General features: G+C 40.0%; 2 protein-coding genes across 2 annotated transcripts; one reads left to right on the forward strand and one right to left on the reverse strand.

Moving 5' to 3' along the window:
* Window positions 1-6,694: 6,694 nt before the first annotated feature.
* Window positions 6,695-10,551, forward strand: hsf2 (heat shock transcription factor 2). The gene is made up of 11 exons (XM_029752230.1): window positions 6,695-6,887; window positions 7,378-7,486; window positions 7,575-7,702; window positions 7,820-7,944; window positions 8,047-8,122; window positions 8,289-8,350; window positions 8,443-8,524; window positions 8,776-8,885; window positions 8,973-9,230; window positions 9,406-9,508; window positions 9,816-10,551. The coding sequence occupies exons 1-11, from the start codon at window positions 6,795-6,797 to the stop codon at window positions 10,164-10,166; spliced, it is 1,497 nt and encodes a 498-aa protein (XP_029608090.1). The 5' UTR covers window positions 6,695-6,794; the 3' UTR covers window positions 10,167-10,551.
* A 40-nt stretch (window positions 10,552-10,591) lies between these two features.
* serinc1 (serine incorporator 1) lies at window positions 10,592-15,380 on the reverse strand. Its single transcript, XM_029752243.1, has 10 exons — window positions 15,225-15,380; window positions 14,045-14,206; window positions 13,520-13,713; window positions 13,275-13,354; window positions 13,033-13,170; window positions 12,716-12,885; window positions 12,473-12,563; window positions 12,223-12,367; window positions 11,688-11,912; window positions 10,592-11,546 (listed from the first exon to the last, which is right to left on the reverse strand). Exons 1-10 carry the CDS (start codon window positions 15,261-15,263, stop codon window positions 11,408-11,410), a joined length of 1,383 nt encoding a protein of 460 aa, XP_029608103.1. The 5' UTR covers window positions 15,264-15,380; the 3' UTR covers window positions 10,592-11,407.
* Window positions 15,381-16,017: the final 637 nt, after the last annotated feature.

Consider the following 16,017-nt stretch of genomic DNA (forward strand, 5'->3'; position numbering starts at 1 on the left):
TTTGCATACCGTCCCAACAGATCCATGAATGACGCAATCGCCATTGCTCTACACACTGCCCTATCCCACCTAGACAGAAGGAACACCTATGTGAGAATGCTGTTCATTGACTACAGCTCAGGGTTCAACACCATGATCCTCTCTAAGTTCGACACTAAGCTCAAGGCCCTGGGTATGAACGCCTCCCTCTGCAACTGGATCCTAGACTTACATTTATATTTGACATTTTAGTAATTTAGCAGAAGCTCTTATTCAGAGCGACTTACATTAGCGTGAGCTTACATTTTTCTACTTCCTGATAGGCAGACCCCATGTGGTGAGAGTAGGTAACAACACCTCCGCCACACTGACCTTCAACACGGGAGCCCCCCAGGGGTGCATGCTCAGCCCCCTCCTGTACTCATTTACATTTACGTCATTTAGCAGACGCTCTTATCCAGAGCGACTTACAAATTGGTGCATTCACCTTATGATATCCCTGTACACCCATGACTGTGTGGCAACTTACAACTCCAACACCATCATAAAGTTTTCAGATGATCAGATGATCACCGACAGCGATGAGACAGCCTTCAGGGAGGAGGTTAGAGCCCTGGCAGAGTGGTGCTAGGAAAACAGCCTCTTGAAAAAGAAAAGGAGAGTCGCACACTCAGATGCAATAATTGAATAACCTAATAACAAACGTTTCAACAGACAAGCTGTTTTCATCAGGGTATAATGACCAACACTGCGGGTCACTAGTTTATATAGTGTCAAAGGATACACACAGGTGTCTGTAATCATGGCCAGGTGTGGCTTGATATCATTGGTTAATTTACAGATATAAATAGAACATTTAAAACCATAAATGGATAGTATACGATCATAGATACAATTTGGCTACATAGCCCTACAAACATTTACAATGAATAGCAAAATCACAATAATCATAAGAATGGCTTCAGATCAAAGTCTACGTTGAGACCAAAGGGAGCAAGGGTCTTTAAATTAAAGATACAGGCAGCCTCTCGTTTTAACAATACATTGTCAAGGTCACCCCCTCTCCTAGGGAAGGTGACGTGTTTGATGCCGATATAACGTAGGGACGAAATTGAGTGGTTCGCTTCCAGCACGTGATAACATCTTTGATTGGGATCTGTTTGCCTGTTTGGGGATGTTTGAAGAATCTACATTTGTAAGTGCCATTGCATTGAGCGCAGCCATTACACTTGTAGTTTCCATCCGGTAAAGGCTCAAACAGACGTTGTGCAGGGGTAAACAAAAAACTGCCTCTACCTCAACGTCATCAAAATCAAGAAGCTGATCGTGGAATACAGGAAACAGGGGGGGGGGGGGGGGATCACGCCCCTATTATCATCGACAGGAGTGCTGCATCAGATGACCTGGCCTCCACAATCACTCGACCTCAACCCAATTGAGATGGTTTGGGATGAGTTGGACCGCAGAGTGAAGGAAAAGCATCCAACAAGTGCTCAGCATATGTGGGAACTCCTTCAAGACTGTTGGAAAAGCATTCCAGCTGAAGCTGGTTGAGAGAATGCCAAGAGTGTGCAAAGATATCATCAAGGCAAAGGGTGGCTACTTTGAAGAATCTAAAATCTAAAATATATTTTGATTTGTTGAACACTTTTTTGGTTACTACATGATTCCATGTGTGTTATTTCATAGTTTTGATGTCTTCACTATCATCCTACAATGTAGAAAATAGCACAAATAAAGAAAACCCTTGGAATAAGTAGGTGTGTCCAAACCTTTGACTCTTACTGTATATAAAAACATTGTCGGACGTAACCTATCATACGAAATTATTAACGTAGTACACAAATGGATGACATAGTACACAAAAGCGGGGGGCACGTTTTGGCAAGTGAGCACCACTTTCAAAACTACTGGATGAAATTATACAAAAGTTCCTCAGCATCACTTCAACCCAGGTTGGTTACGAACCGGTTGGGAGGCCACAACAGGCAGTTTGTTCTTCCATCCACAAGTAAAAGACAAGCACAACCTAGAATTGTTTGTATGATGAAACAAAACATATGTCAAATGAGCAAATGGGACTAGTAAAGGCTGCTGAACGTTTAATTGTTCATCTTAATAGCTAATTTGCACTGGTTTTACTTTACTGTAATTAACATCAGTACTAGCTATCAAATTCACTGGTGAATACCTGTCTGGTAACATTTTACTTGACACCCAGTGTCATAACACTTTATGACATGGTCATAACTATGTCATAATATGTCATAACATACGACATTATGTGTCATAACATGTCATAATATGGTCATAACACTGTCATGACACATATATTTAGACCTGTTGTGACATATATTGCATTATTTTATGGCTGGTTATGACACCTACATAAGAGTGTCAAAACCCACAAAACCTACCACACAAGGCAAAACATTCCATTACACCATAGCCTACGTGTCAACAGTATGTTATGTTGTATAACATTTTCTAAAATTGACCATGATAATGATCATTGTAATTGCGCATAAATTGATGTCAGACATGCCCCTACTCCAACGCTCTGTTGATGATGACAAGGATGAATGCAGGAGCAGATTTCAGGAGCAGGACAAGACACTCACTTTTTGATTGATGAATGACATAAGGGCATGTACGTGATAAGCCTATCCGGCTAATATGATTATGATGGTCATAATGCTTCTTGACATTACCATAAGGTGCATTTTCTTAGTCCAAGTAAAGTGACACAGGATGGTCATAATGCGCCATGACAGTGCCAAAATCTAAAACTGACCCTTACCTTAAAGCTAAACTTAAGCTAATTTTAACACATTTTGAAATTAAATATCGGTTTCATATCACTGAGGTATATGTTTCAAACAGCCTTTTCCGCAATTTAAAGGTGAAGTTTTCTTCCCCTTCAAAGTAGTCCCATGATTGTTGAGGTTTTCGAATTCAACCAATCAAATGTCCCTATTTCAACTTTTTTTTAAGAGTCTAGTGATCTAGTGTATGTCATTGGCATCAGCTGGTGGAGGATGGAGGAAAAATACGAAATAAGACCATTTTTACAAAGCAAAAGATTTTAGATTTCGGCAGGTAGCCTGGTGGTTAGAGCGTTGGGCCAGTAACCGAAAGGTTGCTAGTTTGAACCCCTGAGCTGATAAGGTAAAAATGTGTCATTCTGCCCCTGAACAAGGCAGTTAACCCACTGTTCCTAGGCCGTCATTGTAAATAAGAGTTTGTTCTTAACTGACTTGCCTAGTTAAATAAAAAATAAAGTATAAAGTATAAAGACATCATTGTTCCCTTAAGAAAATGAGGGAGATCTACACAGCTGATAGGTAAATAATGGCCAGGTTTCTGAATTCTGTCAACAATTTTACTAGACCTATACAGTATATCATCAATCTGAGGACAAAATTAATTAAAACAAATTCACTAAATTAAGTGCCTAGGATGTTCTACATCCCAGCCCCTATTGACCTAAATGTCCCCTCCATGCTGTAACCCATTTATTCTTGACCCAAGACTTAACACTAATGTGAAATGTGCATACATGTCTTTTATGGGTTCTGGCTTGTAAGTAGTCATATAATTTCCAAGTCTCACTCAGCTAAAAGTAAATAAATGGATGTAATACTCTTTTTACAAAGAACTTCCTCAAAGTAAAGAAAAACGTTCTAAATTTTGTCTCTAAAATCCAACTGATGTTATTTTTGCTCTTTTAATACATAGCTCTTAAAAATAACTATTTATTTGGTGAGATCATTCAATTTGTGTGGAGGAATTTGGAAATGCAGCATTAATTAATATACAGAGGCATTCCCACTCGGTAACACTGAATCAAAGATGTAAACCACTCGTTTGGCAGTCTGAAGGAAGTCTAATGCCTGCATGGCAAACTCCAAACGTATTTATTCATTAAGTAAAAAATAAATCTGCTGAGATCAGCACTAATATATTTTTCTTTGGTTCTTTTCAGTTAAGACTTCAAGATTAATCGAATAATGAGAACAACAACTATAAAACGCGGGCCCAAGTTCTACATCCAATGGAAAATGTAAATTCATTCCAAAGTTTTTGTTCCAACTCTGCTGCAAAAAAAAAAGGAGAGTGAGTATGCAGCTTCAGAACCACTACCTGAACACCCTGGGCCTGATCCAAAGAATGGGCATGGTTAAGGAATGCTTTGGTAACACTTTAACCTTAACAGTTCTTTTGTCCTCCACAAGGTTACAGATGAAGAGTTTATTTCCAAAACGCTACTTCCACAAATTGTTCACGTGTTTACTGTTCTCAGACTTTTTATTCATAGATTTTTGATGTTTATGAAAATGTTGTTGTTTTTTTATACAAAATGCTATATATACATTGTTTAGTTGGAATGGAATGTTCGTATTCCTGTATATTTGACTGTGATATGTGGTTGTCTCACCTAGCCATCTTCTTGAGTTGAATGCACTTACTGTAAATTGCTCTCGATAAGAGGATTTGATGAATGACTAAAATGTCAAATGTAAATTTCATATTAATTTATTGATTTACATTTTTTATTAAATAAATGTCGATGTCACAAATGTAGCATTTGTAAATGTCTTTATTAAAGATGTAGTTATTTGTTACATTTGACTGTGTAAAACCTAGCAGTACTACTTATTTCTCTGAGAATGAGGTGGATATATAGCATTTTGCAAAAAACATGATTATTTGTCTTTCTGAAATTAAACCAAGTTATAAATTTTAAACAAATACATTTCTGTCATTGAACAACCCCATGCCATGATTAGATCTTGAGAAAAAAAAGCTAATTTACCAAAATTTCTGAAAATTGATATATAGCGTTTTGGAATGAAACTCTTCATATTAACACAGGCCTGAATAAAAGTCGCTGTAAAACATATTAATGTAGGCCAAGTCATATACAGTAGCCAACTCCTTTTGGAACACTGTAAGCAGCCCTACATGGATCAGTTCACAGCAAATTCTATATTTTCCTATGGCATTAACACCTACAAGTCAGATAGGAAGGGTCAGATAAAAAGGGTGTCACTTCTGATTGGCCAGTATGTCAAAGACTTTCATGACATTCACCAAACACAAAGTCAAACCAAATGAATCTTCTGAATTAGCCCTTTAACAATGCTGCCACCAAGTGAGACATACTATAAGTTCCCTTCAGATTTAGCAATACATACTGTATTTGCTGTTGCTACACCTACTCTCCAGCATTTGTTTTTCAACTGTAGCATACAGCAGCACCATACTGTTTAAATATATTAATGTTCAAGGAGCAAGCAGTATTTTACTTCTATCCAGGACAATTGTAAATATGGCACTGAGCTTACTTCCCTGTACTATACAATGAAAGGCAGAATGTCACCTGTCTTACTTTAATGTGCTGTGATTTTTGTCTTTCCTATAATCTCGCTGTCTCAGAATCAAAGAATGTCCTAATTAGTGCCATTTAAAAGGACTTCATGACGTCTTTTGATGTAATATTACTGTCTGTCCCAATTAGCTGTGCACTTGTCAACCTAATTTTGTTATGATGTCTGAGTAGAAGAGGCATGCACTGTTGGCAACATAGATCTTTCTGCAAAACGTGCCCCTCTCTGTGTAGTATGTTAGTCTACTTAGTGTATGTTGTTAAGCCACAGAAAAAAGCACAGAAATTAAGTGTATGTATGTGTGTTTGATAAATACAGTATAATATCATTAAATGTTCTTCTTGTGCAGCGTTTGGTGATTCTTAAACATTTGCATGAATCCCTTTGAAGAATGCAAAAAATACCAATCGAATGAAAAGTTACCTAGATCACAATAGTGTACTTTTAATGTCAAATGAGAAATGCCCTCTATTGGGAATAAATTACATCCTTACTTATCTGTTTCACAAAGCAGGGAGTTTTGGCCAACCAACCCCCACACATTGTTTCTGCTGTTCTCTAGCTGCACTCTAGCAGGTAGGAAGTCAACAGTGTTCCTCTCAACCTGTGGAGGGAAACGGTTTTACTTAACACCTAAACTATCCTTTGTGGCTTTTCCCACTGAGATGGCTATAAAAGCAAATAGTTTTCTTCTTTCCATTCTTTTCAGGACATTTTGTCCTGAACTTTGCAAATATTACAGATATTCCAGAAATGTAATGAATGATTCAGATCAATTGAAAGTGTAATCTTCATTTCACTTCAGTACTTTGATAATTGCTATACTTGTATTTGTGTTAGACCCTTATGCAGTAAATAGTTGAATAAAGGCAAACTGTAAGATGAAAACTAACACATAGGAGCAGAAATTTGAGAAATATCTGAAGGAGAAAACTATCCTAAAAATGTTACATGCTACCTGTAGTGACTAAATTTGAGGGGTGACAAGGTTATCCTAAGGACTACGGTGCTATTATTCACTTTAGGCTGTAATTTACATAATCTAAGGCTGACACCTAGTGGCAATACATAGAATGACTCATCAATCGAACGTAAACAAACCGAGGTAAGTACGGTTACCTAGTTATGAGCACCCTCCCATGCCAGCTGACTCGAGAGCTATCAATATATGTGTGAAAACATTTCCAGTTACCTTAAAGCATTTCACAGAAAAAAATAGCTAACATATTTCAGCAATAATTTGCAGATTGCAAATTGAGCCATGCTTCTACGTTACACGTGATAAACGTTACGTAAGTCAACATTCAACCAATCAGCTCCTGCTCTTTAAACAGGAAGTCGTGTGCATGTTTACGACATTATTTTCTTCTCAGCGACTTGCTTTTTTCATCCCAAAAAGGCATCTTTCCACCTTCAGTTTGCAAAATGAAACAAAACTCAAATGTTCCAGCTTTCCTCACCAAGCTTTGGACTCTTGTGGAGGATTCTGATACAAATGAATTTATTTGTTGGAGTCAGGTAAATTAAATTGCCCCGCTGAGCGTGCCAGAGCTAGCTAGCGAGTAAGCGCTAGCGCTGCAGGGTGTGAAACGAACGAGTTAGCCAGCTAACTTAGCGATTTATCATCTGTTGCCTCATACACTGAGTTATAGTATTTCTTCGTAGTTTTAAATGCAGGTGTCACTGGTAGGCTTCAAGAAGCATCATTTTGTTTTGCTACTGATGTCAAATACGAATTTGCTATTGTTGTCCGTGCTTGCTGAAGCTTGCATTGTAGCCTCCGCTACAACCCTCCCCCCAGAAGCTAACGTTATAGCTAGCTAGTGTTATTTGAAATATCTGTTTGAATGTTGGCTAGTGTCCTTATAAGAGCACATCAATAAGCATTCCGTCAGAAAAAAGTCCATGCACTGTTTAGTTCCTGACATGTAACACACATACATTCCCTTTAGTGGAAGTAGTTGCTGACATTGCAGTCTCATAACTATAATAATGTTTTGTTTTCTAGGAGGGTAACAGTTTCCTCGTCATGAACGAACAGCGATTTGCTAAGGAGATCCTTCCCAAGTTCTTCAAACACAACAACATGGCCAGCTTTGTCAGACAGCTAAATATGTGTAAGTCAGCTATTCTATAAACATAGCTGTTCAGCTGTTCTAGTGGAATGCCCCCAGTGCAGCTGTCTAATGGGTGGTCTCTCTGCAGATGGATTTCGCAAAGTGATGCACATTGACACAGGCATAGTGAAGCAAGAGCGTGATGGACCAGTTGAATTCCAGCATCCTTACTTTAAACATGGGCAGGATGACTTGCTGGAAAATATCAAAAGAAAGGTGAGACCATCATGGGGAAACAAACCTATAATGGTAAACACATAAATGACCTATATCAGTAAGTGGTCAAACTGAATAAGGTAGACATTGTGTAATGGGCTTTTTTTTCCTCTTCAGGTTTCTAATGCAAGACCAGAGGATACTAAGATCAAACAAGAAGACCTGTCCAATATTTTGGCCAGTGTTCAGAATGTTCATGGAAAACAAGAAAGCATTGATTCCCGACTCAACACATTGAAAAGGTATGCAAACTACCATGCCCTGGCAATTAAATGGTATAAAAGTAGTAGTGATGTGTTGGTTTGGAGATGGTACTATGCTGATGCTTGAATTTCTGTTTACAGAGATAATGAAGGTCTATGGAGGGAAATATCAGACCTGAGACAGAAGCACTCCCAACAGCAGCAAATCATTAAGAAGGTACAGTAAAACGTTCTTCGCCCCAAATTACTTCACATATTCAGTGGAAATTGAATTGGAGACAATTTCCTCACAATAAAACAGCTTAACCATTGAATGCATAATTGGCCTTAAGGCTATAAAAGTTGAGTCTAACTTTGCTTGTTGTGGTCTTTGTTCATTGCAGTTGATACAATTCATTGTCACATTCGTACAGAAGAACCGGATTATGGGTTTAAAACGCAAACGGTAAGCCTTCATAGTATAACAATTCTTCCACCGAATGACATCGATTACGAAACATTATTAATACATTTTACTTCTCAATCTCAATTTTTCAGACCTATTCTACTGAACAACAATGGAAAGAAGCCTAAATACATCCATGAAATCTACGATGAACCCCCTCTGGAGCACAACAAAGTATGTGTAGAGGTCTGAAGGGATTTACCTCCTTATGTAAGGTTTACATGGGGATGTCCATCCATTCAGACATCACACTAATATATTTTTTTCTTGACAAGATTAAGGCAGGATCATTGCCCAGGAAAATTGCTTAAATTGTGAGAGTCAATGAAACTTGACATTGTCAGGGGGGAATTTTCCAATATGAGTTTATAATGTTATTTCAATGAAAAGCATTCTAAAAATGTATATTCTGAGCCCTCTCCCAGCCCTCTGTCAGTGGTTTGAAGAACGCTGATCTTACTGATGATGTTGTCATCTGTGACGTAACTGACGACGATACAGAGATCACAGAGGGCCCCTCAATAATGGATCAATCGTAAGTCAACATCTACATTTTTGTTTCATGTATATTTCCGTCTGTGCCATCATCTATCATGCCTGTTCTCCTCTCCTTCATTCTTAGGGGGGATGTAGAAATTGTTGAGGTCTTCGACAGCAATACTGTGTCACAGACAGATGGCGCTGACAATCCAGGCCAGACCAACTCTTTGGTATTCGAACCAGAAGAGACCACCATAAGCACGTATGATAGCCTTCCAACCAGCAGCGTCTTGCAACTCAACAAACCATCAGGCTTGAGCCTGGAGGATCCCATGAAGATGATGGACTCAATCCTCAATGAGAGTGGAGCTATCTCTCAGAATATCAACCTCCTCGGCAAGTAAGTGGACTTGACTTGCTTTACCTTCGAGGTCTGTAGTTCCTGAAAAACTTGAAAAGGCTCTCACAATATGTCCCATATTACTGGGTAGCATTTTTGCATTACTAAGGATATATAGGTCTATGGAATTTGTTTCAGCTTACACTTAATAAGAAGCATCCATATGTTTTAACAGGGTTGAGCTGATGGACTACTTGGACAGCATTGACTGCAGTTTGGAAGACTTTCAGGCTATGTTGTACGGGAAGCAGTTCAGCATTGATCCAGATATTTTAGAGGTATGCTTTTCATTTTTAAATGTAACTGGGAAGTTGATAGGCCACAGAGGTTTATGTTAATGACATTTCATACAAAATGTTTTTACTCATTTCATTGTTTCCACTTCAGTTTTTCATTTCAAATTACCCTGTGAACTTGCGAGATTTCAGCATCTGCACAGCTTATGTGAGTCCTGTCAAACAGGCAATACACAAGTCTATAGTGAGGCTGTTTACCTGCTTCCCCTCTCTTTACTCAACGTCAAGCCTTCCTGTCTGAATTCTTTTGTGTTACTGAATTAATTTCACTAAATTATGTAATCTTTAGGAGAGTGGGGGTTCCAAAGGAAATGCAGGGCTGCTATCCAAAGGAGGCAAGTCTGGCGTCTCTGCAGACAAGCAGCTGGTCCAGTACACGTCCTGCCCTCTGCTGGCCTTCCTGGATGGCTGCACCCCTTTGGCCCCAGAGCCAGACAGCAGCATAGCCACAGAGCTGGGAGACAGCCTGCTGCAGCCCAGCACTGAGGTACCCACAGACCTCCTGGAGCCAGATGAGGAGCCTCCACGGAGCTCCCTGATCCGCCTAGAGCCTCTGACTGAGGCAGAGGCCACGCTTTTCTACCTGTGTGAACTCAACCCAGAAGGGAGTGCCACTGACTCGACACAGCTGGAGATTTAACCAAGGAGTAGAAAAAACTCAATGATTTACTGTATTTATTTCCTTGTATATTTTGGTACATTTAGGTCAAAAGTAAGACATTCCATAATGTAGCTGTTTATGGTTTCTCCACTATTTCCACTAGCAGTTGAAGGTAAACCCTGATTTAAAAAAAGGCTGCAATTTTGTTTCACTGTATTATTGATTTCTGTGTTGATAGGTCAATGATCACATTCTTTAAATGAAAAAAACAAGTGCCTGCATACTTCCTTGTCCTAGAACTACAGTGCTCAGCATTTCAAATACTACAGTCTGGTGTGTATCATAAGGTGTCGTGTTAAGACTTCTGTGATTTTGCCTATCCTGTGAGCTTCACAATAATTCAAATAAAGTGTATTTTCATTCTGAATGCAGTATAATGAAGTGGCAAAATTCAAGAAAAAGCATGGTTTGCAATGCACTTTAATACATATCGAAAGGCAAACTATTCTGGAGAAATGGGAGTTGACATTTTCTGACATGTATCTTGTCTGCTAGAAACACTTAATACACCTTAAATTATGCTAAAGCATCTACAAAATAACTTATCCACTGTTTGAACATCAGTATTTTACCTTTAGAAGATAACTAGTGCAAATCATAAGTAACACAAGGTACATAAAACTTAAGGTCTTATTTGAGCTATTACAAGATGTGCAGGTTAGCAATCGGGGCGGATATTCTGAAAAGGAAATCACAGCAACATTAAGATTTGCATGATTGTAGATTAGCCTATAATATCATGCAAATGGTAAATCATGCTCACTTATGAACCTAGGATAATGTTAGCTAATATCTGGAACCCTGCACTTCCTCTACTTAAAGTGAAGGAAAGTGTAGCATAAACAAAGCAGTCTTACCCATTTTGTAACAAATTAACAGTTCTTTCTGAATGTCCTATCCAGAACCGATTACAGTTGAGGAAGAGTGCTTCTCCCTTCATTAACTGACCACATGTCCACTGACCATCTCCCCAAGCCCCAGCGACCTTTACAACCTGAACTCTGCATAAGTAATCCTCATTCTTTAAATTGTGCAATAGGATAAAACACAGTGGATAACACATATGTACTCAATACTTGCATGCATGCAGTTTGTTAAAAACAAAAAGGGTGGGTGGGTTATCCACAGGGAATACACACACAGAGCTTGTTCACCTTATACAATTTGAATGGTCACAATCATGAGCAAATGATTGCGCTCCCCTCTAATTCTTTAGCTCATCAGTCGAAGTCTCGATTGACCAGGACCAGTGGGGCAGCCAGGGTCCACACATACAGGGCAATGCAGATCCAGCTGGAGGAGATCTTCACCCACACAGAGGGCCACTTGCTGGTCATTGTCTCATAGCTGGAGTCGGGGCTGGGGGAATCAAAAACAGACCTTTTAAAATGAGTGACCTGTGTATATGTTCACAATATTCAATACTTAAGCAGCAGACTCATTATTGCCTAATTGTCATGTATAAGACCAGATCAACCAGGGAGAGTGAGAGATACACACCTGTACCAGTTGGTGAGGGTCATCATGATGTAGAGGGAGGCCAGGAAGAGCATGAAGTGGAAGAAGGAGTAGCTGTAGGTGACTCCGTCCTTCTCGTTGTCCACGGCCCGGTTCTCGCCGTCTTCCACGTCAAAGTTCTCAGGGTGGGGGCCATCCTCAATCAGTGCAGACTCATCACTGGTTAGAGTCAGTTTGTTCACTTGGGTGTTGGAGGAGTTGCGGATGCTAGAGGAATGAATGGATAACTTGTTATTGTTAGGGTCAATGGCAACTACACAAAAATATTTGTATTTTACCTTTATTTAACTAGGCAAGTCAGGTCTTATTTTCAATGACAGCCTAGGAACAGTGGGTTAACTGCCTTATTCAGGGGAAGAACGACAGATTTGTACCTTGTCAGCTCGGGGATTCGATCTTGCAACCTTTCGGTTACTAGTCCAACGCTCTAACCACTAGGCTACCTGATGATAAAATAACATTAGCAGTTCCTTCTTATAGGAAACTGCAGACAGTTGGAGTTTGACCCGTTTTCTACCTTGAGTATAGAACACACATCAGGAACAGGACCAGCCCCACAATGCCCTGGGCATCCCACCACTGAACAACAGGATGGTCCTTGCCAGCTGGGGTGGTGTTGTTGAGGCCAATGATACCCAGCAAGCTTGGGTTGCATTTCCTGTCTGTGGATGGCAAAGAACAACACATTCACTCAAGTTGTCTTGATGAAGAGCTAGCCACTGATTGGTGTATTGAAAAGGGAGACATTGGCTCATTAAAATCCTCACCTGGCTCATTGGTCATGGCAGACCAGGTGAGATACATGGTGTACAGAGTCACAATGGATGACTGCAGCAACCCGGACCTTGGCTGGGACTCCTGTTGAGAAAATGGGTAAGATAACACAGACATGTAAATATCTTAGAACATATTATAATGACATGTTTATTATATAACATGGTCCAGAAATGAAGGTTTTAGGGATACAACATGGAGTGTAGGTGACATGCTGGTCCAATGCACATCCTTACCTGAATCTGTGGCAGGATGGACATGACTGAGGCTCCCACACACAGCAGCATGTTGACAGTGATGAAGGCCTTGTTCTCAGTGCAGCCATCAGTGTGGGTGTAGTAGACGTAGAACATGACCAGAGACACAAGGGACAGGATGTAGTTGATGGTTGTAGCAGACAGCAGAGCTGCAAGGGAGGAATGACACTTGATGGTTAATTCTGGACAATGGGGACAGAGGTTAGAGGAGAGTAGACGCTGAAGACTGCTTTAACTCAACCCGTCACCATTTCTACAAGGTATTCTCAAAGAAAAGCTCACGTCGAGCCCCCTACCTGCATACCAGCAGCGAGAGTTGCCCTCCTCCATTTTCTCCACCCAGGACTCATTCCAGGAGTGGGCAAAGTCAATCAGAAGGACCAGCTGGATCAGGATGAAGCAAAAAGCTCCAGCCATTCCTATGTAGAACCAAACTATGGGAGAGAAGGGCAATGTGTGAACTACTTTCAACGAGCTGCAGGATATGCTAATATCTCCATGAGACAGAAAAATATATTAGAATGAAAAGGGGCGTTACCAGTTGTGAAGGCACCCTCTGGAATGAAGAATGCACCGACAGTAATGGCAGTCGCAGCAGCAAACTTGAAGAACCAAAACCTAAAAGAAAGCATAAGTATTTTAACTGTCTGACCTTTTGTTTTAACTTCCTTATAAACAGATACCCTTATTTATTAATTATCTTCCTGCCTTGCAGTATATAAGCTTACTGATATCGTCACGACCTATAATAATTATGAATAAGACTTGCTGTGCCATTTTTACCCGTTGTGTACTGCAGCTCTAGGATCCTGGCTACTCTTGACCTTGACCATAAGGAGGGAGAAGAGCAGGAAGAACATGGCCATGCCAAAGCAGACGCGGTACACAGCCTTGTAGCCGACCAAGACATCACAGTTCACATGACCCTCCACACCTGGGATTGATGTACCCATTCCCCCATCACAGAATCCTGGAATCTGCAAGAGCCAAGATGCACAGGTAGTTAGTCAGGCGAATATAAAAATGTATAGAATTAGAGGTCACTGAGCACACAAAACATTATGAACACGTGCTCTTTCCATGACACACTGACTAGGTGAATCCAGGTAAAAGCTATGATCCTTATTGAGGTCACTTGTTAAATCCACTTCAAATCAGTGTACATGAAGGGGAGGAGACAGATTAAAGAAGGATGTTTAAGCCTCGAGACAAGATTTACGTGCCTTTGAACGGGGTATGGTGGTAGGTGCCAGGAGCATCGGTTCGAGTGTACATGTTGTACATCAAACACATAACATAGTTTGGTACCTTCTTGAGTTGCTCTTCCATCCCTGGCATTAGCATGATGCATGCGATGCCCACACCCAGAAGGAGGAAGAAGGCATAGATAAGTCGGGTGACAGTGGAGTTATTCCCACTGGGGCAGCATCTGCACAGCAGGCAGGGGGCAGTGCCACACAGGCAGGGGATCTACAGGGAAGACAAAATGATTAATCAATTAGCTAATAATACAAGCATTGAACTGATGGTGACAGAATTATGCATCTGCCTAGCTACCACTGAATGGTTGAACAAATAGAATAATGGTACCAAGTCAATAGGTTATTTATTCATTGATCAAAGTTAATCAATCCACCTAGGGTTAACATAACACCGACACTGTTGTTTTTGACAAGTTGCTAACTATTATGAAAACCAAATCCCTGCCAAGAATAGAGATCTGGCCATGGCTGGTGTCAAACCTAATCAAGTGGAAACCAATGTGGAAGTGAAAGACCAAACAGCTAACGTTACACTTTCAGCTTAAACGGTTTCAGGAATAGTATTATTATAACCAAATAGGGGGGAAAAAACAGACCTATGCCTGTTATTGTCTCTACATGAACTTAGTGTATTTTCAGGACGCACATTTCGCAATTCACTACTAGGGTAACGTTAAGTGGAGACGTCATAGCTGTAGCTGTTATCTGACATTTGACTCCGCTTTAACGGCGACGGTGTTGCAATATTTCCAAGTACCGGTAGCTAACGTTAGCTTAGCTATCAATGACAAAATGTCTAACTATCTAGTTAGCTTTCACGTAAGGCTACATTGCTGTGTAATATCGAAAATGTAAAACGTAGACGGTAGAGAGAGAACAATCGTTAATTCGAATAAAACATGGTCGGGGTCGAACTGTCAAACCCCAGATAGTTATGACGGTTTTTTGCCAAATAAAATAATATTTTTTCAATAATTTGTTAATTTGTGTTCATCTTTTGGAAATATTATCACAGGCCAATTTATTTCATTAAAAAGGCAATGCGCCAATCCCGACAGCTGAACAGGGAGGAACCACCCTGGCTTGCCTTTGTTATTGCGCATTTGCTACAGTAGGTTAGCAACTGAGCTAGCGAAGCTATCTCGGAAGAAATAGTTGATTCGGCCCTTTTGTTTTTTATAACTGGATATGATGTCGACTTTTATTTTAATTAAGAAAATACTTACCCAACTCGCCATGGAGCACAGTCCAAGAACGGCCCCCATGGTGTTTTGCTGAAATACGACTTCTCCGGGAAGAAATATGGATGCTTCTCGTCTGTTTACGATCTCTTCTTCTTCAATGAGGTTTAACCGCGGTTGGCATCCAATACATGATGCATTACCGCCACCTACTAGACTGGAGTATAACTCCCTTACACTTTGCTTAAAAACAAATAAATATACAGTAACGGTCCAAAATTTGGACACACCTACTCATTCAAGGGTTTTTCTTATTTTACTATTTTCTGCATTGTAGAATAATAGTGAAGACATAAAAACGATGAAATAATACATATAGTATTTTACCTTTATTTAACTTGGCAAGTCAGTTAAGAACAAATTCTTATTTTCAATGACAGCCTGTTCAGTGGCAGACCAACAGATTTTTCCTTGTCAGCTCAGGGATTCAATCTTGCAACCTTTCGGTTACTAGTCCAACGCTCTAACCACTAGGCTACCTGTTGCCCCATGGTATCATGTAGTAAACCCATGGTATCTGCTCCATGGTATCATGTAATAAACAAAAAAGTGTTAAAAAAATATATAAATATTTAATATTTTAGATGATTCAAAGTAGCCACCCTTTGCCTTGATGACAGCTTTGCACACTCTTGGCATTCTCTCAACCAGCTTCACCTGGAATCATTTTCCAACATTCTTGAAGGAGTTCCCACATATGCTGAGCACTTGTTGGCTACTTTTCCGTTACTCTGTGGTCCAACTCATCCCAAACCATCTCAACTGGGTTGAGGTCGGG

The sequence above is a fragment of the Salmo trutta genome, chromosome 1, assembly GCF_901001165.1.
Source record: "Salmo trutta chromosome 1, fSalTru1.1, whole genome shotgun sequence".
NCBI lineage: Eukaryota > Metazoa > Chordata > Actinopteri > Salmoniformes > Salmonidae > Salmo > Salmo trutta.